This window comes from Eubalaena glacialis, chromosome 9 (genome assembly GCF_028564815.1).
Source record: "Eubalaena glacialis isolate mEubGla1 chromosome 9, mEubGla1.1.hap2.+ XY, whole genome shotgun sequence".
NCBI lineage: Eukaryota > Metazoa > Chordata > Mammalia > Artiodactyla > Balaenidae > Eubalaena > Eubalaena glacialis.
Window position 1 is genome coordinate 123858099 of NC_083724.1, and position 27115 is coordinate 123885213.

The 27115-nt window shown below is 39.6% G+C and overlaps 1 protein-coding gene across 1 annotated transcript in view; it reads right to left on the reverse strand.

Moving 5' to 3' along the window:
- Positions 1–27115, reverse strand: part of ANXA10 (annexin A10) — a 66410-nt gene that overhangs the window by 26837 nt on the left and 12458 nt on the right. The window contains exons 2-3 of the mRNA XM_061199506.1: positions 11963–12044; positions 5513–5607 (exon numbers count right to left, since the gene is read on the reverse strand). Of these exons, the coding sequence (XP_061055489.1) occupies positions 5513–5607; positions 11963–12044 (177 nt within the window). The remainder of the gene's footprint in view (positions 1–5512; positions 5608–11962; positions 12045–27115) is intronic.

A 27115-nucleotide genomic window follows, 5' to 3' on the forward strand; every position in this document is an offset into this window, starting at 1 on the left:
GGTTTCACCTTTTCACCACTGATTATTATGTTGGCTGTGGGTTTGTCATAAATGGCTTTTATCATCTTGAGACATGTTCCCTCTATACCCACTTTGGTGAGAGTTTTTATCACAAATGGATGTTGAATTTTATCAAATGCTTTTTCTGTGTCTATTGAGACTTTGTCCTTTCTTTTCTTAATATGGTGCATCACATTAATAGATTTGTATATGTTGAACCATTGTTGTGACCTTGGAATAAATCCTACTTTTTATATGCTGTTGGATCCGGTTTGCTAATATTTTTTGAGGAATTTTTCATCTATATTCATCAAAGATATTGGCCTGTAATTCTGTTTTTTTTTGTAGTGACTTTGTCTGGTTTTGGTATCAGGGTGATGGTGGCTTCATAGAATGACTTTGGGAGTGTTCCCTCCTCTTCAATCTTTTGGAAGAGTTTGAGAAGGATAGATATAAGTTCTTTGTATGTTTGGTAGAATCCCCCAGAGAAGCTATCCAGTCCTGGACTTTGTTTGCAGGGAGTTTTTTTTTTTTTTTTTATTTAATTGCAGATTCTATTTCACTTCTAGTATCAGTCTGTTCAAATTATCTGTTTTTTATTGGCTCAATTTTGGCAGGTTGTATGTTTTTAGAAACTTGCCTATTTCTTCTAGGTTGTCCAATTTGTTGGTATATAACTGTTCAAAGTATTTTCTTACAATTTTTTTTTTGTATTTCTGTGGTATCAGTTGATATTTCTCTGCTTTCATTTCTTATTTTGTTTATTTGGGTTCTCTCTCTTTTCTTCTTGGTGAGCCTGACTAGAGGTTTGTTGATTTTTTTTATCCTTTCAAAAAACCAGCTCTTGGTTTTATTGATTTTTTTTTCTATTGATTATCTCTATTTATTTCCTCTCTGATCTTTAATATTTCATCCCTTTTGCTAACTTTGGGTTTTGTTTTTTCTTCTTTTTCTAGTTCTTTTAGGTGGTAGGTTAAGTTGTTAATTTAAGATTTTTCTTGTTTCTTGAGGAAGGCCTGTATCACTGTGAACTTCTTTCTTGTAACTGCCTTTGCTGCATCCCATAGATTTTGTAAGGCTGTGTTTTCATTGCCATTTGTCTTGAGGTATTTTCTGATTTCCTCTTTGATTTCATCATTGACCCATTGGTTTTTCAGTAGCATGTTGTTTAGTCTCCATGTGATCATTTTCCCCCATTCTTTCTGTGGTTGATTTCTAGTTTTATGCCGTTGTGGTCAGAAAAGAGGCTTGAAATAATTTCTGTCCTCTTAAATTTCTTGAGGCTTGTTTTGTATCCTAGTATATGAAGTATACTAGAGAATGTGTATTCTGGTATTTTTTTGGATGTAGTGTCCTGTAGATGTAAATTAAGTTAAACTGTTCCATTGTGTCATTTAGGGTCTCTGTTGCTTTATTGATTTTCTCTCTGGAAGATCTGTCCATTGATGTCAGTGGGGTGTTAAAGTCTCCTACTATATTGTATTTTTGTCAGTTTCTCCCTTCATATCTGTTAGCATTTGTTTTATGTATTTAGGTGCTCCTATATTGGGTGCATATATGTTAATGAGTGGAATATCTTCTTTTTGTATTGATTCTCTTATCATTATATAGTGTCCTTCGTTGTCTTTCTTTATGGCCTTTGTTTTAAAGTCTATTTTGTCTGACATGAGTATAGCTACCACTGCTTTCTTGTCATTCCCATTTGCATGAAATATCTTTTCCATCCCCTCACTTGTAATCTGTGTGACTTGTGCCCTAAAGTGAGTCCTTGTAGGCAGCATATTTTAGGTTCTTGTTTTTGTCCAATCTGCTACTCTGTGTCTTTTTAACAGAGCATTTAGTTTATAGACATTTAAAGTAATTTTTGATAAGTATGTATTTATTGCCATTTCAAACCTTGTTTTCCAGTTGATTTTGTATTTCTTTTTTGTTTCTTCTTCTTTTTGTTTTTCCTTTTGCGATTTGATGATTTGCTTTTTTATTATGCTTGAGCTCCTTTCTTTTTGGTTTTTGTGAATCTCTTGTACGTTTTTGATTTGTAATTATCCTGATTTTCAAGTATGTTAACCCTTAACCATACCTACTTGCTTTAGACCGATAGTCATATAAGCTCAAACACATTCTAAAAGATCTACATTTTCTTACTCGCCTTCCCACATTTTGTAATTTTGACATCCTATTTTTATCTTCATGTTTATTCTTTTGCTGTTAATTTTAGTTATAATCACTTTTACAAAAATTTTTGATTGTTTTTAATCTATGTATTGGCCTATTTAAGTGATCTTCGGTCCTTTTATATATTTGCCTTTCCTGAAAAGATTGTTGTTTCTTTTCTATTTTGAGAAAACCTTGCAATATTTCTTTTAGGATAGATTTAACATTGCTATATTCTTTTAGCTTTTTCTTGTCTGAGAAATTCTTTATCTTTCCTTCTATTCTAAATGATAATCATGCTGGGTAGAGTATCCAAGTTTGCAGATTTTTCCCTTTCAGGACTTTGAATATATATTGCCACTCCCTCTGGCATGCAAAGTTTCTGCAGAGAAATCAGCTGATAGCCTTATGGGAGTTCCCTTGTGTACGACTCTTTGTTTTTCTTTTGCTGCCTTTAGAATCCTCTCTTTGTCTTTCACTTTTGCCATTTCAATTATGATATTCCTTGGTGTGAGTCTTTTTGCATTCATCTTGTTTGGGACCCTCTGTGCTTCCTGTTCCTGGATATCTATTTCCTTCTTTAGGTTTGGGAAGTTTTCAGCCATAATTTCTTCAAATACATTTTCAATCCCCTTTCTTCTTTTTTCTCCTTCTGGGATGCCTATTTAGCATAGGTTGGCGTACTTTATATTATCCCATACATCTCATATGTTGCTTTTTTTTATTTGTCTTTTTGTCTGCTGTTCTGATTGGGTGATTTCCATTATTTTATCTTCCAGATAACTTATTTGTTCTTCTGCATTATTTAGTCTGCTATTCATTGCTTTTAGCTCAGTTTTTGTCTCAGCAATTGAGCTGTCTAATTTTGATTGGCTCCTCTTTATAGTTTCTAGTTGCTTGTTACAGTGATCTGCATTTCTATCGAAATTTTTAAAAATTCCTTTAGCATTTTTATTACCTCCTTTTTGAACTTGGGAGCTGTTAGACAGGAGTCAAGTATATAATAATAGATATTTATGGAACATGCCTAGAATTGTACCTTACTCAGTAGCTAAGAAAATAATTCCCTCTAATCTTGATTATTCATGTTAATAAAAATATAAGAATATCAATGATTAACATACAAGAAATCTATAAACTCTCCCGCAGAAAGGGAAAGCTAGCAGAAGACACACCTTGTCCAGGTGGAAGAAATCATTCTGCACATGAGCAGTGGGGGAGGTCAAGAAGCCCTCACCAAGGTCAGGCAGGGTGACCCCAGGGCAGCCAGAGCAGGGAATGAGGGAAAAGGGAAATTTAGGCAATTTGTGAGTGTTCTTTTTAACTATTGGATTCTAAAGTGATGTTTTTCTTTTTCTCCTTTTTTTTTAGAGGCAGAGTGGAATTCTATAAACACAGTGCCTGTTCTGTGTCAGACCCAGGCAGGACTCTGGAGGGAAGGATGGTAGCCAGTAACCTGGTCCCTGATTTCCAGGAGGTGATGGTCGAGGGGTCAGGAGGTAAGTAAACCCGAACACCTGGCGGGGAGGAGGACAGCATGGCCACCTGACCTGGGCGCCTGCAGGAGAGGATGGGGCAGCAGCTGGAGAGATTGTGGTGCAACGGTGTCAGGTGTCAGGGATGCGTGTCTGGGGTAGCCTGGCTGTGCAGGTCCGGGCCCTGGAGTACATGGAGCACCAGGCAGGCCGGGCAGCCCGCTGTCAGTTTGCAGACCGCAGGGCCTGCTTTTGATGCGGTGGATGAAGCAGGAGGTGGTGAGCCGGCTTGAGGTGTGGAGCAGAGAGGGGCTGGGGGACTTGGTGAGCCTGTTGGCAGGTGGGTTGAATTCGGTGCCCAGACGGATATTTGTGAGGGGAATTGAGATTAACGCTCAGGGATTAAAGCAGGAAAGTGGAGTTTTAGATTTGGACTCTTTCTGGCTTCAATTTGGGGTGTACCCAGGGGAAGGGCTGGGGGACAGCAGCTCTGGGGATGAGGGCCATTTCCACATCCATCTGGGTACCACATGGTGAAGGCCCAAATGAGGACAGTGTGAGCCAGGGACACGCGACAGGAAAAGTGACTATGAGACCCGGTAACTGATGTCTGACGGGGCATTTCAGAGCAGAGAGGCCCCTATCAGCTCGTCTAAGGGTCCCTAAGTTCCCCGGTGCCCAGGGACCTCAGCACAGGGGGTCTGACCACTCTGAGACCTTGGGCGTGTGGTGAGTGCTGTCCCCTGGAGGATCCGTTGTTTGATGAGTTGTAAGCACCTCATTCCTTAATTATTTTAATCCGTTTTAGGGTAATTTTGTAGAGAGTGATAAAGTAATGCTGTGACCTAAGTTAACCTGATCTATGAAAAGCACAGATGTATGCAAAGTTTTGGGTTAAAAATTTACTGAAAAATGACCTCTCTTATGGCAGTATGCATATTAAAACAATATTGGATTACTAATACTGCAACTTGTATAGCTTTTACATTCTCTTTCGAAAGAAAACTAGCACTGGTGTCATAGGAACATAAGAAAAGTAACAGTTTTACCCGGAAAAAAAGCAAAACTGGTTTCCAACTACGGCTTAATTCAGCTATTTTCACGAGTAGTGGTGGCTTTTTGGACTCGTCATTCATTCTAAAGCAGAGGTACACCTTTGTTTTGTGCACTGTAGTTGTTCAGACTGAGGTTTGGGGGTTGAGTAAGTTTTTAAGGACTAACGTTACAGAATAAGATTTATGATGGTGTTTCATCGATAATGCTCAGTTGACAAAGAAATTGCTATTCCAGGTCCTTTTGGCCTGAAGAGTTTTTGTTCTGAATCTGTGGTTTAACTGCATAACAAAAGAAAGCTTTAATGGCACTTGCTTTGAAATTGGGTGTGATTACTTTAAAACACTGTGGGTAGTTTTATTGCCTGAAATTATTTTTAAGTGCCGTTCTCTTCTAATGGGCTCTAACTGCAGCTGTGGGAAGAAAAGCTAGTGCGGAATTTGCTTGGGTTGAGAGGTGGGTGAGGACCTCTGGAGAACTGCAGGAAAAGATCTTATTTTGGGGCCTTGGATTATCAGCCCCTTGTGCACCTTCCCTGGAGCTTGACGCAGGGGTGTTTTTAGCCTAACTGGACCAACTGGTGGTGTCGGGCTGTCAGAACTTTTACTTTATGAAGCTGAACAATTTCTGAGAAAGGGCTGGTGGGATCACAGGCATGTTTGATGTGTCTCTTTCCCACATTCTGTGCAACACATTTGGGGCAGAAGAACTGTTTCTGATGTTTGGTGAAGTCAGAAGCCTTTGTAATCAGAGGCTGAAAAGGGTAACAGTACCAGTTCTGAGGCTTCTCAGGAATTTCCTTGGAAGAGGGTGGGGACGGAGGGACTCACCCGGCCAAAGGTGCTCAGGTAGGCCTCGGCGATCACCAGCCTCTGGGCGTTGCAGCGCTGGGTCAGGATGTCGATCAGCAGGTCCTTGTCACAGCCTGGAAAAGAGGCGTATTTGGAGAGTCGTGAGGCTGCTACCCTGTAGGTAGGAAGAACTCAGCGTCCAGGGATCAAAGCCAGCATGGAAGCTTGTCCCCGTGGTGCTCCCAGCAGGCAGGGAACAGTTCCAACTCAAATGGAAGTCACAGGGCAGCCCCTGACATGGCGAGGTACCTCCTGTCTCTCCTCTTGATGCTACAACTACAGATTTTTCTTTAAAAGGAGTCAATAAAAATACAGAGGAGTGAAGAATGTGGTCTTTCTTCCACCACCCCTCCTACCCCACCAACAAAAGGCTTCTCTGAACGCCAAGCTGATTCCTGTTTGAATCGGCCCCGTGTCTTTCTTACTGTATGGTTCAATATGACTTACAACAAATGTACATTAAGACAAAAGTAACTGCTATGGTCCTGATGTCAGCAGGTGAGAGGATCCCGGTCCTTGTCTTCTTTGGAGAAAGAATTCCACAAAGAGACATTGTAAAGCAGGCACAGAGTTTACTGGAAGCATAGTATGTGCAAAGAGAAAAAAGAAGCCATTTATTAGAGTAGAAGCAAAGCACAAATACACACCCAGAGAAGAGTGCAGGAGTCCTGAATGAGGAGAGGTGATTTAAATCACTTATATGGGACAGTTCTTCCAGGTCTCTGTTCTCCTCTGGCCAATTATCTCCCTTCTTTTCCCTCATCTGACCTGTCTCAGGGCCCTCCCGATATGTGTGCACATCTTTTTGCCAAGATGGATTCCAGCGCTGAGGCTAACGGGAGGTTTGACAACGCATATTATGGGGTAGTGCCCCCTCCCTTTTTGACCCCCGAGGAGCCTCTCTGTGCATGTGCACTTGGAGAGGTTTCCCTGACCTCAGGAGATGTGATAGATGTGGTCATCTCACCTCTTCAGCAGAGCTCAGCTCCTGCCATCAACTTTGTCCTTGGAGTGTCAGGGGAAAACAGAGCTCCAGTTCAGTCTGCTTGACAAACCCCAGCTGTTCAGCCCAGGGGCGCATCTGCCTCATACCTCAGTCCAGACCCCAACAGAAGGAAGAGTCCTGGGGAAGGGGCTGTGAGAGGGGGGGCCATGCCCCTGCCCAGGGGTGGGCGGCCCCTCCCCATAACAGAGGCTCTGCTCCTGGGCTCTGAGGCCCCCGCTTCCTCCTGCACCAACCCATGAACCTGAAAAAACGCCTGAATGCACAGCTGCTTCTGGGAAATTTAGCTGCAACGTTAGTGGTGGTAGAGTAACCAAGAAGGTGTTAGCATCCCCTCAGCTTGACCAAAATTCAGACAAACTTCTCCCGATTAGAAGCCCTTGACCTCTTTCCTTTCTTCCTTTCTTCCTTCCTTCCTTCCTTCCTTCCTTCCTTTCTTTCTTTCTTTCTTTCTTTCTTTCTTTCTTTCTTTCTTTCTTTCTTTCTTTCTTTCTTTCTTTCTTTCTTTCTTTCTTTCTCTTCTTTCTTTCTTTCTTTCTTTCTTTCTTTCTTTCTTTCTTTCTTTATTTCCTTTCTTTCCTTTTCTTTTCTTTTCTTTCTTTCTTTCCTTCTTTTCTTTTCTTTTCTTTTCTTCCTTCCTTCCTTCTTTCTTTCTTTTTTTCTGAGAGCATTTACTTCAGAAAACTTGCAGCTGTAAATTCTTTCTTTTCTCCTCAAGACATAAATCTTCTCTCAACCACCTGCCAGTTTTAATGCCCAGAAATGCCTTTCTCAAGGACTTGGGATGCATCCCTTTGAAATATAATTGCCAGGAAAGATAGAGCCACTGTCTCCCAGCCTCTGTGGCAGGCAGGACCCTAAGTACCAATGAGCAGTCTCAGAAGTCCTCATTGTGTTGACCAAGGCCCCCACCCCTGTGACCTCTAGAACATCCCAGGGCTCAGACCTCACCTGCCTTTTGTTTCAGAGGAGCTGAGTTCAGTCTCTCTCCTCTTTCATGAAGGCTTCCCTGCCTGTTGAATTCTGTGTGGTATACTTTTTCTTTGACAAATTATGGAGACGAGGAGAAAAACGAGTTGAAGCGGTAGGATGTTAAGCAGATCATCTTTTTGGAAGTTAAAGCCATCCTGGATGTGTTCGGATCATGGGAAAGTGATGAGCTGCATGTGAAAGCATCCAGTGAATGAGGGCAAGGGACTGGATATACACGGATGACCGTGCCTGGAAGAACCCACAGGGGGAGCGAGGTATTTATGCAGGTGAGAGAAATGGTCCGGCAGCCGCAAAATGGAGGGAGGGAGGCAGAGGATCAGCTGCAGAGCCTGGGATTTCGGGTTTGGGAGCAAAGGCAGCCTGTAGAGAAAGGCACAGAGCAGCAGGTGCACGGGGCCCCAGGTTAAGCGCTGGAGCCAAGGGACATTAGGTGGTTCTGAAGGGGTCTGCTGACTGCGTCATGGGTGATCCAGGTGAACGTATTTTTAATAATAAATAGAAAGTTTTTCAGTTGGATCCTTTGTTGATTTTGCTATCGTCACACTTCTGTAATGTTTGTAGCCTTCTGGTTTTCGTTGTTGTTCTGTTGGGATTATCCACAACCTACCTCTCTGAATTACTCTCCATTTTTCAAAGTTCATAGCAATTCTGGCTCATTTATCCTTCTAGAGATACTTCAGAGTAATTTCATATGGTTCTCAAAAGTATTATTAAAATTTCAATTAAAATAACTGTAAACTTAGGAATCAATTTAGAGAAATTGTCTTTCTGTCACTAACATGATGTATCTGTTGAATTATTTATGTGTTTTTCTTTTCTAAAGGACTTAGTAAAGATTTGTAGAGTTTTGGCAAATGACAAGAAACTTGATTTTGTTGAAATTACTCGTATTTGCATTTCTATTGATATTTCAAGCTATATTATTTTTACTTTGTTTTTTAACACATAATTGCTGAATGAAGTAAATGATGTTGAATTTTATGTTGACTTTGTATCCAGAAAAATTAGTGAACTCTCATAATTTTTAATAATGCTTTTGCTTGATTACCTTGAATTTTGAGATATATTAATAATGTCCTCTGCAAATTCAGAGAATTTTGATTTGTTTTTTAGAATCATCGTATCTATTTCTCTTTCTTGTCCTATTGTATTAGGGGCAGGAATTTCTAGATAATTCCTATCCTATGGTTTAACAGAAAAATGTGACATGGTGAACCATAGCAGTCTTATATGTTTTTATGATGTACAGTTGATTCTTGTTATTAGTGAAAGGTTTCTACAAAGTCACCGTGAGCATGAATTAGTAAATGCTGAACGACTGCTTCTAGGGGAAATATAGGAAAGCTCAGCTGCTAGGAATAGAGGGAAACTCCCTCCACTTCTGTAAGGAAGGTCTACACACACCCTACAGCTCACATCATATTGGTGGTGAGTAAGGCCCGGGGCAGGTGAGGAGGCCTAGTCTAAATAGCACCCAGTGTTTCACAAAGATTCATTTTGTCTTGTATGCGGCTTTACCATGAGTTAGGCATATAGGTTAAAAATAGTTCCCCTTGCCCAGGATCTCATAGGCATGATCTGGAAATTATATGTGTTAACTGAGACAAAATAAACACAGTTGTTCTAAGAGTGTGTGGGTAGGGGAAGTAGCTTGTCGTAGTTAGGACTTGGCAAGTGGACTGCACTGTTAGAGATTGTTACCTGAGAGGTACTGCTTTTCCTTGGTGAATTGTTATACAACTTAAGACAATTTTTGTTAAAACTACTCATTTCCATTTGCGTCAGAGAATATTTTTGCTTTCTGATTTTTCTATGTAAAACACAGTAGCCAAGTCAAAAACCAACAAGTGGGACTACATTAAACTCAAAAGCTTCAACAATCAACAATCAACAAAGTGAAAAGGCAACCTACAGAATGGGAGAAAATATTTGCAAATCATATACCTGATAAGGAGTTGATATCTGCAATGTATCAGGAACTCATACAACTCAATAGTAAAAAAAATAATAATAATAATCTGATTGAAAAAATGGGCAAAGGACCTGAATAGACATTTTTCCCAAGAAGATGTACAAATGGCCAAGAAGTACACAAAAAGATGCTCAACATCACTAATCATCAGGGAAATGCAATCAAAACCACAATGAGGTACCACCTCACACCTGTCAGAATGGCTATCATCTGAAAGACAAGAGATAAAAAGTGTTGGCAAGGATGTGGAGAAAAGGGAACCCTCCTGCACTGTTGGTGGGAATCTAAATTGGTGCAACCACTATGGAAAACATTACGCAGATTCCTCAAAAAATTAAAAATAGAGCTACCATATGATCCAGTAGTTCCACTCCTGGGTATTTATCCACAGGAAATGAAATTGCTATCTTGAAGAGTTATCTCCATCCCCATGCTCATTACAGCATTATTCACAATTGCTGAGACACGGAAACCACTTAGGTGTCCATCAACAAAGGAATGAATACAGAAAATATGATATACACACAATGGAATATTACTCAGCCACAAAAAGGAAATCCTGCTATTTGTGACAACATGGATGAATCTTGAAGGCATTACACTAAGTGAAATAAGACAGAGAAATGCAGATACTGTATGATTTCACATACAGGGAATCCAAAATAGCTGAATTCATAGAAACAACCAGGGGCTGGGGGATGGAGGAAAGGAGGATATGACGGTCAAAGTGTACAAGCTTCCAGTTATAAGAGGAATAAGTTCTGGGGATCTAACATCTGTCATGGTGACTACAGTTAACAATACTGTGTTGCATACTTGAAAGTGGCTAAGAGAGTAGAGAGTAAATGTTCTCACCACAACAATAACGACAAAATGGTAATTCTGTGAGAAGAAGGATGCGTAAACTAACCTTACTGTGTTGACCATTTAGCAAAATATACATCTATGAAATCATCACATGGTACACCTTAAACTTACACGATGTTATAGGTCATTTGTGTCTCAGCAAAGCTGGAAAAACCCACAGTAGCCAAGGAAAACATTTGCAATTGTCGTTTTCGATTGCCCTTTGCCAGGGGCATCAGGATGCATAGACTTTCACAGCATCTTGACCTGTGTTCTTGCTCTGTCATACTACAGCAGAGGTGTGCCGTCAAACCCAAAACCTCCTGAAATTCTTCAGCTAAAACACTGACAAGCAAAAACCTACAAGGGTCAAAATGAATCCGAATTCTGACCTAAAATTGCGATGACAGGAAAATTGAAACTGGCACAAAGAAAATTTTTCAGTGAATAGATTGCTCTGATTTATAGTTTTAAAGCAAAAATTATTCTCCTGAAGAAAAAGTTAATCCATAACTGTTCGTTACCCTGTCTCCAGATTTTTCTAACGATGATTAATATCTTAAAAGGCATAAGCATTGTGGACTCTTAAAGTTGACTTTAGAGCATATTCAAAGTCCTTTATTGTTTTCCTCCAGGGTCCTGCTAGTGGACACACACACACACACACACACACAGTATAGCTCGTGTAAAGACGACCTTGTCTTCAAAGCTGAGAGCTTGCTTTCCCATGAAAGGCTTTGTATGTTTCATGCAAAGGTTCCCTTTCTGTTGTCAGTGTTTATCTTCGTGCTCACCAGAAGTCTCCTTATGACAGGTTGGATGTTTAACAGCTCCATATCGTATCTTAAAGATTAAATCTTTTTTAAAAGAACTCAACAATTTCCCGCTTCTCTCTACATTTCTTTCCTAAACTCTAGTTCATTCACTGGACATGCACTTACAAGCACCTGACCCAGCCTCCCGCCCTGGGAGCTCAGAGGCCAGTCAGTAGGTGACGGGGAGGTGGGGGGTGGGGGACAGGCCTGGTGGAGGTGGGGTCGGAGGCAGGACAGTGCAGAAGCAGGTGCTGGGCTTGGGATGACTGATACTCTTTGGAGGGCAAAGAAGGGTTCAAAGAGGAAGGCTCAATTGAAGGGATTCCTGAAGGAAGAGAATTTGAATTCCAAGTAGATGGGAGAAGAATATAGCCTTCCAGGCAGGGGGATTACTGGGCCAGTTTGCAGGGATGTGGAAAAGCAGATCCCCTGGGGGAGCAGCAGGAAGTCGGATTTGGCCGGACGTGGAAGTCTCAAAGGAAACTGGCTAGAAAACAAACAAGGGCGAAAAAGGATGTTTATCCCAGATTAAGTTTTTTGGTTTGGAATTTCATTTAGTTGTTAGGCATTTAAGAATCTAAGGCAAAAACATGTCAAGATCAGATCTGCAATTGCGAGAGGCAATTCTGTTGATCTTTTCTATTATTTTTCTTGTTCTACTTTTTTGCCCAGCTTTTTGTTTGAATCTGTGTTTGCCTTCCGTTAGACATCAGCTGTTTACACCCATGTTACAGTCTTAAGACAAGGTAAAGCACAGGAAAAAAATGACCAAGAAAGGTGCTAGAAATCACCAGGCTTACCAAATCCCTGGAGTGCTCCCCCCAGCATTTGGGCGTCCATCATGGGGTTGAAATTGGGAGCCGGGAAGATGGTTCCCTGCACCTGGTGGGGAGAGTCAGAGAGAAAGGGATTGCAGCAATGCACACCAAAGGTTTCAACATTTTTTTAGATAAATAAAAACAAAAGTACATTCTATATGTTTGAATTACTCTAAGACATACACACGGGTCTATTAAACAAATGTGTTAATTGTATGTCAATTGCAGAGACTTAATTGTGTTCTTTTTAGTCTATTGGCTTCTCCTGCATTGGCATCTATTGTCCATCTAGGAAACTGAGGAACTAGAACTAATAGTAGAAAAGTGTAAGAATCAGATAAATACATGTCTTCTTAGTAAACACGAAGCATTTTCTTAGGAATTGGAGACTATTTTATAGAAACTGAAAAGAGGTGAATTGTGGGGATTCATCCCATTTAAATGAGTTATAAGTGGCAGTTAACCACCACAGCTTTTTTTTTTTTTTTTTTTTTTAACAATTCAGGGGCCCTGAAATCATATTAGAGGAAATTGAAACATTTGAATTTGGATTAGGGGTTCATGATGAAGATGGGGCAGAGATTTTTGGCAAAGCCTGCAGCTGCAGAGGAAGATGTGAACTCGTGATGATTCTCTGTTTAAGTTCTCCCTCGTGCTAATAATAAAATGGCAGAAGACGTAGGTGAGGCTTTGAGTCGCTTATCTGAGACAGAGCCAGCAGGACTGGGCTGTGTAGTATGACACTCAGACCACCAAAGTGTATTAAAAAGGGGCGCTCTCCCCTGTTTGTCATGAGTTTGCCCAGAAACACTGGGAAAAATGTCTTCCTGTAGAAAACGGGTCTCCAGGCCTTCAGCAGGCAGGTTCACCGAGCTCTTTTGCAGAAGGTGAAGTTTTCCGGGGCCCATCGTCTAACAGCAGAAAATTAATTAATTGATGAGCCAAAGACTGGACCTAACTTCTAGTCCAAGAAATATGCATATACCAACGCCAAAATATTTATGAAAAGATTTTTGGGGGATTAAGAAAACTGTTCACTTGAGTTAAAACTAAGAATTCAATTCCATTTGTATTCCACTTGACTGATGTTAATAAACAGGAAGCTGCCTGTTTGAAGTAGACTGGAAACCATATAGTAGTTGTAATATGGACATATTTTCGTACGTAGAAGTACAACCAAGTTAGTGAAACATTCTTCTTAAATCCTAGACGGACGGAAATATGTAATTAAAATATGAACACAGTTTGCATCTTATGATGCCCGTGCCTGTGTTTACAAACCAATGTCCAATTTCCTTCTAATATTTCAAGCTTATTGGGCAATGATGCAGAAACTAAGTTCTCTTGAGTCAACCCTTGATTCTAGAAGCTATTTATTAGGAGACATCATAAATTTTATCTCCCTTATTCACTAGCCAGTCCCATTGGCTGAGATTCTATTAGGAAAATAGACTATGATTCTTCTTATATTTACTAAATTGAGTTCAGAGATCAGATTCTAAAATAAATTTCCTGATTGAGTTCTCCTCACCTCATTTTGTTTTGAATCTTATAACCCTAGAGAAATTTAAGATTTAAACTTTTGAAAGAAGAGCCATGCCTTTAAATGTAAAATTTCTTTTCTGCTATTTGTCACTGCCTTTTACTAAATCCTTTTTGTCTGTGTAGCTTTTTCTGTTTTTTTTTTTCCATTGGAAATATTAAAGGTTTTTTGAGGCATGGAAAAGAGATACTTTAGTTCCCTGTGTCAGGAGTTAGAAGGCTTGTTTGGACAAGTCTGGAGGGGCAGTACCATTCAATGCCTGGTGACCTTAGTCTTGCTGTGTGCTCTCAACCAAAGGACTGTTTTAAAGTATAAAAGAGAAAATGTATTTGAAAACAATGGGACATACTGTTAAATACGTGTAAGTTATCTAGGCAATTTCAGCACCGAGTATGGAAATGTCCATCACAAAACAGAACATTTCATTCCTGGCCAGGCTAGGATCCCCCAGTTTTCTACTGGAGTATGTGCTACAAAATGAAACTGTTTATCTTTTGCACAAAAAAACAAATGAAAGATAGAAAAAAGAAGAAAAAAAAGCTCTGAAAGTTATACATAAAGTTAGAACTGTCTATAGTGATTTATCAGGCACAATTTGTATGTGAAATAAGAGTCCACAGTTTCTTCTTCAGTTTTTTTAATCCTTATATAGACTACTAGTACAATATATTTTTACAGTATAATGCAAAAATTATTTATTCATTTATTTATTTATTACAGTTCCAATATCCTTTGCCACTTAAAATTATCTCCTTATCAATTGGCCTTAAACGAATACACTAAAAATGTTTTTTTAAAAAAAAAATTGTGAATGTTTAGTAATTCAGGAAATAGTTTTATAGTATTTGTCATTCATGCCCATTTATATAGCGTATTAAATCATTATATTCATTTTATGTCAATTATGTCAATTATACTTCAGTTAAGCTCAAGTGAGCAACGTTATTCCATGTAAGACACGTATTTAGTGTTCCTTTTACTTATTTTCTCATTGGGATGCTGACTTTGTCTTTTAATGGTCATATTTTTCCAGTTTCATTGGGATATAATTGACATGTAACATTGTGCAAGTTTAAGGTGTACAATGTGACTTGATCCACATGTACACTGTGAAGTGATCCCTGCGGTAAGGTGAGTGAATACACCCCTCACCTTGCGTGTCCCTTTTGTTCTGATGAGGACATTTGAGACCTACGCTCCTAGCAGCTTTCCTGTATACAAGACAGTGTTGAAAACTGGATGTGATGAATTGGGAGATTGGGATTGACATATGTACACTAATATGTATAAAATGGATACCTAATAAGAACGTGCTGTATAAAAAAATAAATAAAAGAAAATTCAAAAAAAAAAAGAAAAGAAAACTGGAGTCACCGTGCTGCACATGACACCCCAGGACTTGTTCACCTCAAAACCGGGAGTTTGTACCTCTGACCAACATCGTCCCTGACAATCACCATCCATCAGGGACCATTTTGACTGAACTGACCAGTTAAGCTATGGAAGCAGTTCAGTTACCAGTTTTAAGTTTGTCCCCTGAATTAAACAATTATTTGAAAAAATTAATTGATTGATTAATTGCTTTGGGCCATAAAACTTTTTTCAAGTGATTACAATATACCTGTAGGTATGTATTCCTCTATTTTCTTTGGACTGTTTTCCAGTATTTGTGCTCGGCCACATTCTATGCATCCTCACACCCAACACCAGGCTCCCTGATGACGTCAGTCTACACTGAGAGCTTCTTAAACTTCCCTACCACTCACGGCCCTTTTATTTTTCATTAGTATCTTACATTTTTCTATTTGATACAGTTCTTTTTTTTTTTTATTATTGAAGTACTGTTGATTTACAATGTTGTGTTGATTTCTGCTGTACAGCAAAGTAACTCAGTTATACATATATATACATTCTTTTTTATATTCTTTTCCATTATGGTTCATCTCAGGATGTTGAATAGAGTTCCCTGTGCTCTGCAGTAGGACCTTGTTGTCTATCCATCCCGTATATACTAGTTTGCGTCTGCTAACCCCAAACCCCCAGTCCATCCCTCCCCTTCCCCCTCCCCTTTGGTAACCACAAGTCTGTTCCCTGTGTCTGTGAGTCGGTTTTTATTTCGTAGATAAGTTTTGATACAGTTCTTAAAGTTGGGGCTTTGCCTATGTCAAGTACAGTATTGTTTTATAATTTGCTGCCGTACAAGTAGTTGTTCTGTGGTTTCATTCCTTATCCTTCTAATTATATTTTATGTCCCTTGTCTGCAGAGGGTACATAAAAACTATACATGATTTTCTATGCAGTGAGACAGCTTTTTAAAATGTTCTCATTCACTGGTGATGTCACTTAAGTTAAATGATTGCTTTAAAAAAATTCATTAATGAGATTTTTGGCCAAATGACCTGGCTTTATATATAATTAATATGATAAACTTTTTTTTTTTGTTTTTTTTTAACAAATACAGAATGTACGTGAATTAAGCAGATTCTTGAAATCATTATACTGATCGTATTTATTGTTTGTATTAGGAAAACTGAAGAGAGACAAGCAAATCAGACAAATGAGAACTGACCTGGAGAAAAGGGTGTGGGGTGAGAGACAGTCCTAGTTAATGGGGCACGTCTGGCTTGACAGTGACTCGGGTGAGAAGCAAAGATAGAGGTGAGCTGTCACATGATTAGCAAGGGACATTGAGTGTTTTTTTAAGCAAGAGAGTGAAATAATCTGATTGGAGTTCCACTCTACAGCCACGTAAAGAAAGAAACCAAAAGAAGTGATAGAGGTTGTAGGCATGGCTAATTCAGAACCTCTAGCAGGTATAATGTACACCTGAACTGAAGCAAGCTGTGTGTTCTTGATGAATGCAGTTTGCCTGTTGACCGAGTGTAATTTAACTTACTAATTTTTGAGGTGTATTTTAAGTTAACTCAGTCACGTTAGTTTAACCTTTTGAAAGAGTAAGAGACTGTTGTGTCAGGTATTTCTCAGCGTGTATACCTTTTAAAGCAAAGTCCTTTTTAATGTACGTGTTCCTAATTTGTTCACATCTTAGAGCAAAATGGAAATTTTGAAAAAGTGGACACTTTCCAATGTGACATGAAAATAATGTGTATATGGTAAAATTATTTTTTTACCTTGAAAATGGTCAGATTTAGAAATAGTATCACTTGTCGCAGGCAAAATAAGTTCCAGTGTCTGTCATTTCCATTTGAATTCTCACCACAAGGTAATCAAAATATAATCTTTGCTTCTAGTCATTTGTGAATTTAGGTTTTGACAGAGGAATAAAAAACACTCCCATTTTAAACGACAGAATAAACTGCCTCATGAACTCACTATGCAGGAGATCATGAGTGATTTGTAGATTTAAAATTGGTTCCAGAATCTACCTCCTGAGTAAGTAATGAACGGATTTCTTTAACTGACAGAAGAATTTCAAAATTATTGTCTGGAACTGAATACAGACTGGAAAAGTCACATATAGATGGCTCATGAAGTTGATAAAAGTATGTTCATCATCTCATGTCAATAGGTACATTGATAATGCATATTTCATTTATTCATAGTGACCCAGGGGCCCGGGGTCCATAAACCCATGTTGCTTCTTATTCAACACCCACATTGTAGTCCTTTCTCTCATCTGGCTTTTAAGTCACCCTCATCCCGACAACCTGAGAACCTAAAGAGTTTGGACTCTGAAATATCAGCTGGACTGACTGGGCACCTGCCAGCATGTGGGTTTCAGTGAATAATTCAGCTTTGTTTCGGTGTAACAGAGATTCTTAGATTTCCAGTGAACTGAGGGTTTTTGGAGCCCTGTGAGGAAATCCTACAGAAGTCCTGGGCCTCCGTTTCCATAGGGCACATACTCACCTTTGGGGCACTGGTCCCTGGATCTCCAGACGCCCTGAACCCCACTCTCCTTTGACTTCTGTCTGACAAGAGCTTCCTGAACAGTTTCAGTGGCTTCAGCATGACCAGCCCTGGGGGTTGATTAATGAGTGCTTTAACCCACCCTCTCTCATCTTCCACGAGTGTGTCCTTCAGTCCAGTCCCGTCCGTCCTCTCCCCACAGTACCTTCCACAGGGCCCCCTTGTCTTTACCTCTGCTACTGCCCCCTTTACCCCGTCCCCCGAGTCGCACCCAATGAGCTGTTCCCATAGCCAGAATGGTCCTTCCCAAGATCAGACACATCCTGTGTCCTTCTCTGCCTAAGTCCTTCCTGCCCAGAGCAGTGCTTCTCGGTATTTGTTTTCCGCTCTGGCCCACGGGGTGGTTGATTTTCACATGAAAGAAACATCCCTGGGAGCACCTAGGTTTACAAACACATCTCAGTGTGCTAGCCTTGAGGACACTGCAGTGTCGTCCACTCAACAGAGTATATGGTCATAGGTCGGGGTGAGAATATCATATATTGGGCAAAACGTGAGTGTATAGAATAGAAAAAGACGTTCGAGCTTTGGCTCTTTGGTCTTGATGGGAGTATTTTCAGTGTTCGCGGCAACTCGTTCCCATGACTGAGAATAGATGACTGTGGGACTCAATCGGATATTTTAGCAGTGTGAACAGTGCTCTTCAGGACTGGTCTCTGACCGTCTGCGTGGGTTCGTGTCTTACTTTCTCGCCCTGAACGTCTCGGCTCCTATACACGACATACAGCCCACACCCCAGCCCTGAATGACTCTGTGGCCTTGTCCCTCTGTCCCTTCTGTTTGGATTGTTCTCCACCCGTGCCCATCTCCACACACACTCGCATCCTCTGACTCCACCGTGAACATCTGTTCAGGATTTAACTGATGGCTCCAGGGCTCTCTGTGCAGGGAGTCCTTCCTGACACCACCCTACCACCTGCCGCCCCAGGAATTGTCTACCCTCTTCCTGGTGCCAGAGCTGCAGGACATCCTGCTCGAGTGCCAGGAGCACAGCAGAAAATATCCATTCCTAGTTCTACCAGGTTTCTAAGAGTAGTAAGTCTCATTAACTGGGCGTCCTTTGTTTTGTGGAACACAGACCTGAATGTGAGTGTTGTGCAAATTTAGAGATTGGACTGTTCTCGTGAATAAAGGAAGAATATTTGGATTTCCAGGAAACAGTTTGGGACGAGGTATGACAAGTAACACGAATGGATAGTGATGCAGAATTACTCTCATTCCAGCCAAACTCTGGACTCAACTCAAATTCCACCTGTTATGTGGAGTCTTTCCAGGTTTTATCGAGTATTACCTATGGTTTACTTTGCATCTCTGTTGACCACGGCCTTTCATTTTTTTCATTTGCCTTTTCCCCTAAATTTTCAATTTCTGAAGGGCAGGGACACTTCTTCTCTTGCTTTTCAAAGCATTTAGGGCAGCACCTTAGGTAGAAAGTGGGCTCTAAGAATGTTTATAAAATACTAAATAGAAAAATACATGGACCCAGAGACATCTGCTCTCATCCAGCAGCTTAAAAATTCATTATTCATACAAGCAGGCTGTGCTCTGGGCATTTTCACCTGCATTTCCTGGGTAATCACCTCAGCAGTCTTGTGAAGCTGGTGATATTAAGCTTATTTCACAGATGAGGAGATTCTGAGGCTAAGTTGTCTGAAGCCATGCGGGTCGTGTGTCGTGAAGCTGACACTCAAATCCAGATTTAACTCCCTGGCTGGAGCCCTTTCCCTTAGAGCTGAAACTGATGTAAAATAACATGTACAATTGAGGCCCTTTATTCATCTTTGCAACTGAAAAATATCTGTATTTGCAAAGGATCTTGTGGGTAAAACCAAAACTCTAAAAGCATAAGTTCTTCTTCTTATACCAATTCTAAGAGAAAAAGAAAGGGGCGTGTGTTTGTGTGTGTGTGTGTGAAGGAGGGATTGAGGAAATTAGAGAAAGACAGCCAAAAATAGCTTCCCATTAGCTGGGTCACCAAAGTGCATTTAAGAACAGAATGTCTAATATTTAACTTCAGTAGAACCCCAGTATAGACCCCCCCTGTTATCATGAACCCCCGTTGTTTTCTGTCTCTTTTGGTGACCGCTATGGACAAGAACGGTGCCAGGCAGAGCAGACACCCTGGCCCGGCACCTGGCAGGGCAGTTGGCATGTCCAGCTCCAGCTCCAGATGCAGGCCACCCAGACCATGTCCTCGAGCGGGCAGGAGGCCGGCTGTCCAGCTCGTATGTGTGGGCCAGTCCCTCTGAGGGTCTGAGCTGCTGCCTGCACGTCCCACCCCTCCCTCGTGGTGGCGCTTTTGGGCACACAGAGTGGCAGCCCCCGGGGTTCTGCCAGCCTGCTGCCGGCCACGGGGAGCGGGGCTGGCATGGGACGTGGCAGGGGGCCAGGCACAGTGTTGGTGGGGATGGCTTTCTCTTGAAGGTATTTTGCAGGAGGGAAGGAATTAGGGTTGTCCCATGATGGGTCACCAGCCACTGAGAAGGGACAGCATACATGGGCTGGCTGGACGTCTCCCACACGAACAAAAAGAAATGGAAACATCACTTAAAGTGAGTGAGAGAACCACTGATCTTTATTCCCTGTGTTCCTCTGGCCTCAGATAAGAATCTTTAGGGAGAAAGAGTAACCGGGAGAAGAACTTTTGTGAACTTAATTCGAGTCGTAAAGGACAGGATGACTGCAGCTTACATCTGGGTTACACTTGCAAAGGAAATATGTATCTATCATATAATCAAAATAAAGCTGAATGATCTGATGTCTACCACAGCTACTAATATTAAGATAGGCTGAGTTATATTTTCAGATTGATGCAGAAATGTTTATGACTATGAATCAATTACTAAATTAGTTGCTGTAAAATCTTTACAGCTTAGTAGATGGATGTCAAGGAGTTTAAGAAAAGCATGGAGAAACCTGGATTCACCCACACAGCCTCTTATGATTACCATCCAAGAGCATCTTCACTCATGTGACTGTATGTTTTGAGGAAACAATTGTGTAGGAAGATGAAATTGATGATAACTTTATCTTAATAACAGGTACTGTAAACTTTATCTTAGTAATATGTAGTAGAAGACTATAAAACTTAACCTCATTAGAGTAAAATCGATGGCATCAAATGACTGCTTACTCTTGAGGGCTCAAGATATTCGATTCCTAAACCCTGGAATCTGCGAATGTTACCTCACCTGCCAAAGGGGACTTTGCTGGTGTGATTAAGTGAAGGATTTTGAGATGGAGAGATTATCCTGGATTAACCTGGGAGGCTGTAAATATAATCCCAACTGCCCTTATGAGAGGGGGGCAGGGGGAGATTTGACTACAGGAGAAGAAGGTGACAGGAAGCCGAAAGCAAGATGCCACAATACTGGCTGTGAAGATGAAAGAAGGACACATGGTCCAGGGATGTGGGTGACTTCTGGCAGCTCGAAAAGCCGAAGAGGCCATCCTTCCCAGAGCCTCCAGGGGGAGCCAGCCCTGCTGACAGCCCCACTTTTGCCTGGTAAAACTGTTTTCAGATTCCTGACCTCCAGAACTGTAAGAGAATACATTTGTTTTAAGCCACTACCTTGTGGTAATTTGTTATAGCAGCAACAGAAAATTAACAGTCACCTTGGAATCCTTGTTTCCACGTGTCCTCCCATCCTAAACTCTTACATCACAAACTTGCTATTCCCAGTAAGGCCCCCCCCATCAAAAGGTACACTTAAACCAAACCCCCCAAACCTCATAAATATCCTGCTGTTCCCCCTCCACTCTGAGATGCTATTAAGATCATCAAGGTAGACCTTCCCCTTAGATGTGCTTCGTCCTTGGAGTGTTTTGGTGCTGTTTTGGGGAAGTTAGCATTTGATAAGATATAATGAGGAAATCTGAAGTAACATTCTGTCTGGATAAGTAAAAGGCAATGGGTATTACTGTTCTATAAGTAAATCAAGGAAGTCACTGAAGTTACCAGAAAGAATATGTTTCATAGTGTAAAAGATCATAGAAGAATTTCATGTGACTGATGCCACCTAAGGAGGATTGTAAGGAGATTATTGCTACTTGATAATTCTGTCTAGGGTCTTTCAGAATAAACGGAAAAAAGACATGGCGATGAGATTATAAATTATGGAAGAAACAATAAAATATGGAGACATAATTTAGGACATTATATTTAATGTGTATACAGCTGGGAGAGAGAATGGAAGAAAAACAATAATAAAAGAAAAAGTAGAAAAAATTCAGGCAATGAAAGAATCACATTCTTGTGATGTGATGAAAAGGGACCATCTGTATTGGGGAATATTAATGAAAAAGTCAACACTTAAGAGACAACATATTCAAGTTTGCTTACAAAGGAAATAATCAAACTGGAATCAGAATTCTCTTCCACAGAATTAAATGTTAGAAGGCATTTGATCAGTCTTTCCAGAATTCAGAGGAAACAATTTAGGATTCAAAAGTTTTAAACCCAGCAAACTGTAATTTAAAAGAAAGGGCAAAAGAAGAAGATACCACCTACATACCCTTTTCAGATCATGATAAGAATGATTCAGCCCAATGAAGCTGAATCAGTGCAAGGAAGTCAAGTGAAGAACAGAAGTAGTTCAATACTATTAGTACCTCAATCCAATAGTCAGCACCCATTGAGTTTCCAGTATGTCCCCAAAATCGTGTTAATTTACGCTACTGAACTCCAAGGAATTAAACAGACAATCAAAAATACACACAAGCCAGGTTGGTACTATTGCTACAGATGAAACGAGGTTTAGAGAGGTCAATTTCTGTTTGTAGATCACATATTTAGTGAGCGGTGGTGCCCAGATTCAGACCCAGCTCAGTCTGATTCCAGCCCCCGTGTTCTTTTTTTTATTTAATTTTTTAGTTTATATTGGAGTATAGTTGATATACAATGTTGTGTTACTTTCAGGTGTACAGCAAAGTGATTCAGTTATACATATACATGTATCCATTCTTTTTTAGTTCTTTCCCCATATAGATTATTACAGAATATTGAGTATAGTTCCCTGTGCTATACAGTACATCCTTGTTGATTATCTATTTTATATATAGTAGTGTGTATATGTTAATCCCAAACTCCTAATTTATCCCTCCCCCCAATGTTTCCCCTTTGGTAACCATAGGTTTGTTTTTGAAGATGTGGTACATATATACAGTGGAATATTACTCAGCCAAAAAAAGAATGAAATAATGCCATTTGCAGCAACATGGACGGTCCTAGAGATTATCATACGAAGTGAACTAAGCCAGACAGAGAGAGACAAATATCACATGACATCACTTATATGCTGAATCTAAAAAAAAAAAAAAAAAAAGATACAAATGAACTTATTTACAGAACAGAAACAGACTCACAGACTTCGAAAACCAACCCCTGTGTTCTTAACTGCTAGACTCCCTTCTGAACATCGAAGGAATTCAAGTGGGAATTTTTTATCATTAAATAATAAACCTACACTCAATATAATCGAGTTAGCAAATAAGAACATCTCTGACAAAAAGTTAAAACATCATTTATGATCTCATTGTCTACAAATTATTGCTAAATATTTAATGTCTATAACAAAAGGAAATATCTGCCACATCCTCTTCTTGTGCTTTTCCTATCTTTACATATAATTGTATTTTTCCAAATGGAATCATGTGTTACATGTTTGGTAGCCTGTCTTTTCCTAGTGGACCGCTCTGTAGGAGATATCTTAAAGTCTCTTCTGCTCTTTTCTTATCTTTGAAGATAAAAATATCGTGCAGCAGATCTAAAAATACTGCTCAACCTTACGTATAAATAGTCTAATTAATAATGGGTCCTAACACTCTTTTAATTTTCATCCATAATATATTATTTAAAGAGACCTGAAATCACATTTAAATCTAATAAACATATCCACGTCCCCAATAAGACAATGTGTAAGTGTATTTTGCAAACCTGGTTTTCTGAGGTGAGGGAGGGTCTATACTTCTTGCTTGCCGTATAGCTACTTTGCAGTTTAAACAGCGCCCTTACGTTCTTTGTTTAATTTGAAGTTATCAACAAGTCTGTATCAGGCAAGGCAAGTGTTCTTATTTCTACATTACATATAAAAACTGATGACTCAATATTTATATAACACCATTGGCTTAATGATTGGCAGACCAGAATAATAGTGTTTTGACTTTAGACCCAGTGCTTTCCCCGTATATCCTACCTCTCATTCTTCTTCTTTTTTACTCTTTGTTGATTATTATTCTTATATTTCAAAAACCTAATGCTACTTTCATATTTGTTTATGTCCCTTATAAAAAGATTAAAATATCCTAATGCCCATAACATAATCTAGAGGAATAAAGCATATCATAACTTCAACTTTTTAAAGGTTAACTAGGAAGCAAATTCAATATAGGATCTATAGCTCAAACTCAAGGAACACATGCAGTCCTGAATTTCACTTTTAAGATAGAGATTATGTTGACATTTAATGTGTGAAGAATTGCATCTCATGGGTTTATTAGAACAATTTCTACAAAATGAGGTTGCAGCTCTTAGGTGAATGGTGATTTCAGCCACTCTCCTCTAATTTGGTATTTTTAGAGGTTAGTAACCAGCACTCTCAAAGCCCAATAATCTGTTTCACAAATAGAAACAGCCTCCTGGTGATAAGAATTCTTTAGCTTTGCGTAACAGAAATCAGTGATAATGTTATCTAGTGAACTACATGTTCTTGGGATGTTAATGAGAAAAAGAATGGCTTCTTTGGCCTACCATTTTACTTCCTTTTAAAACGCTGAAAGGCTACTGTGAAAAAAATCGTGATGTTCTTTTCCCAACAGATTTTACCTTTATAATAATGCTTGGTTCTAGCTGGTTTGACATTTTTTCTTTTCTCTGAGTTAATGTAAACTAAAGCAAGAGAATATGTTTTTCTTTTTTTTAATCTCCAAACAAGCTTTATTTACATTTACTTTTAATAAGAGCTATAAAACAAGTCTCAACAAGCAGAAATTTAATTACATCCATGCATTTGATCTGATGAACATACTGTTCACAGTAAAGCTTTAACCTATAAATATATGTTGAAAATACAAATTAAGCATCCGTGTTAAGCAGTGTGGCCTGTTTTCTAGATATCGTAAATTTTGTTCTGGAATTATCTGTATAGTCTCAGGAAGGGCCTATGTTTTTGTTTTTGTTTTTTTTTAACATCTTTATTGGAGTATAATTGCTTTACAATGGTGTGTTAGTTTCTGCCTTATAACAAAGTGAATCAGCTATACATATACATATATCCCCATATCTCCTCCCTCTTGCATCTCCCTCTCACCCTCCCTATCCCACCCCTCTAGGTGGTCACAAGGCACCGAGCTGATCTCCCTGTGCTAGGCATGGACTTATAAATACTACCAAATGTAAAATAGATAGCTAGTGGGAAGCAGCCGCATAGCACAGAGAATATGGTTTTTTTAAAAAAACAATTCTCAGCTAAATAAAATTTTGGCTGGATAATCCATAAATCAAGTTGTTTAGCTATAAAACGAAGAAATTTTATATTTCTCTATTGAGGGAAATTTAACCCTAACAAAAGTTTTAGAATTTTGCAATTAATTTTGATAGACATATGACTAATGTATTTTACAGAGTTAGACTAATGGCCAGTTTGTTTAGGGCAATTTTTGCTTTGAACTGTTTTAAATAAGTATCTTGCAAAGCATTTCTATTTCATTCAGTGAGTGAAGATGTATAAATCTAAAACAAAGCAAAACCAAACACCAAAACCCAAAAACACACACAAAAAACAAAAACAAAGAATTATACTGAAGAAAAAATATGGCGTCACAATAAACCTGGAAAAAATATGGAATCATAATAAAGGTGGAAATATGGAATCACATTTGTTACTAGAAGATTTCTTTATAGACATTAGTTGTGCCTCAGGTCATCATTTGCTCTGGGGATGAAGGAGGCAGAGGACCACATTGTACCTTGACTGGTTTTACCTCAATTGGTTCACAGCTTTCTATTTCCTTAATGAAATACATTGATGGCATCATAGTAAGGAATCCAAGATCAGGGAGACATTAATTAACTTTACTAATAGATAAAATGCTTTTAAATTGTTTAAAGTATTTAAAGGTAATTTTTAATTTCTCAAGAGTACCTGGGTTCTTGGATTTACATTTTGTTATGCTTTTACTTGTAAAAGTTGATGAAGGTTCTGATAAATAGCAATTAAGAAGTGACCTCATTGTGAAGAATAGATCTCAGAAGTCATCAAATGTTTAAGAAGGGAAAAATTCAGAAAATATTGATGGTCATCTGATTATATGGTAAAGGTGTCCCCCTTTTTTTAATCTTCAAAGTAATTTGTCAGCTATTTGTCAAACCCCACAATGATACCAGGACACATTCAGGAAATGACAGTTACCTACTCAAGGGGGGAATCCAGTCCTTTAATTTTTTAAAGTAATACTCAATTGGTTACTTTTACACTTTGAAGCATTGGTAATGCACCTGTAATTTTCCTAGTATGCACTTAAGTACAGTGCCATAATCTGCTCTAAATTGCATTTGACATACTTTTATGTTACTTTTCTTCATTTAAAAAATGTAATAGCTACAGAAATGTAAGCGTAAGAGGTAAAGCAGTACTAGTATTCAGGTAATTTACAAAACCTGAGAACACGTGCTGAGGAGACCGAAATCCGTCAGCATTCATATGGTATCTTATATTAAAGGGAAAATTTCTACCAAATAAAATATGGGTGTGTTAGATGGGAATCAGTTATGGGTTGCACCACATGAGACATATATTAATCTTCTTTCTGGAAAATGAAGATTGGTAGAGAGATTCATTTGATAGACAAACAATAGGGAAAAAGTGGCAAACAGTCAAGATGTTTATATAACACTGTAGTAGGATTTTAACTTTGGTCCCTTCATAGTTCTGTTTCCCTGAGGCTCTAATTTTCTGGCAAAACAGTGGCTGCCAACGGCATCCACACTTCAAAGTGAAGGGTGGACCACCTGGGTGGAGGTTGCAAAGAAGGTTCTAGAAACCAGTTTTGTAACTCTTAGCCACTCAGCAACCTGGAGGAGGTGAAGCGGCTCTGAAATTATAGGTGGGAGTATTTGGGTCGAGGTGATGGTGTTCTGAGACTTTCCTGTGCTGCCATGGGAACCGGGGTGAAGGGTACAGGGCGGGGGTATCTTCAACAAGGGGGCTGCCTGGAGAACTTGAATATGTCCACAGAGTTCTGGGGACCCAATGACACACACTGCAAATAAGGCTAAAGCCGAGACTCTGGCTAAGCAGCTGCCCGATGTGAGGAGGGCGGCTTTACTGGGGATGCCTCAACTCCAAGTGTTCATTCCATACCAGAGCTAGTGGGGATGTAGGGCATGTGCATGTTTACTGGGGACCCAGTGAGAGCCCCAAAGTAGGACACGTTCGTCACAAGTCATTTTGAAGGGATCTGGCTCCAAATCTTTCTTCAGGGGGAGTAATAGGAGCTCTGAGAACAGACGGATAAATAAAGTTCAGGAGAACATTCCTGCCAGTGAGAGGTGTCCTATAAACCCACAGTGGTTCCAAAGAGGCATCTTCTATGGCCACAGAGCATCAGTGACTAAAATACCTGTTAAGTAAGACCCAAGACGTTCCTGAACTTTTCTCCCATGT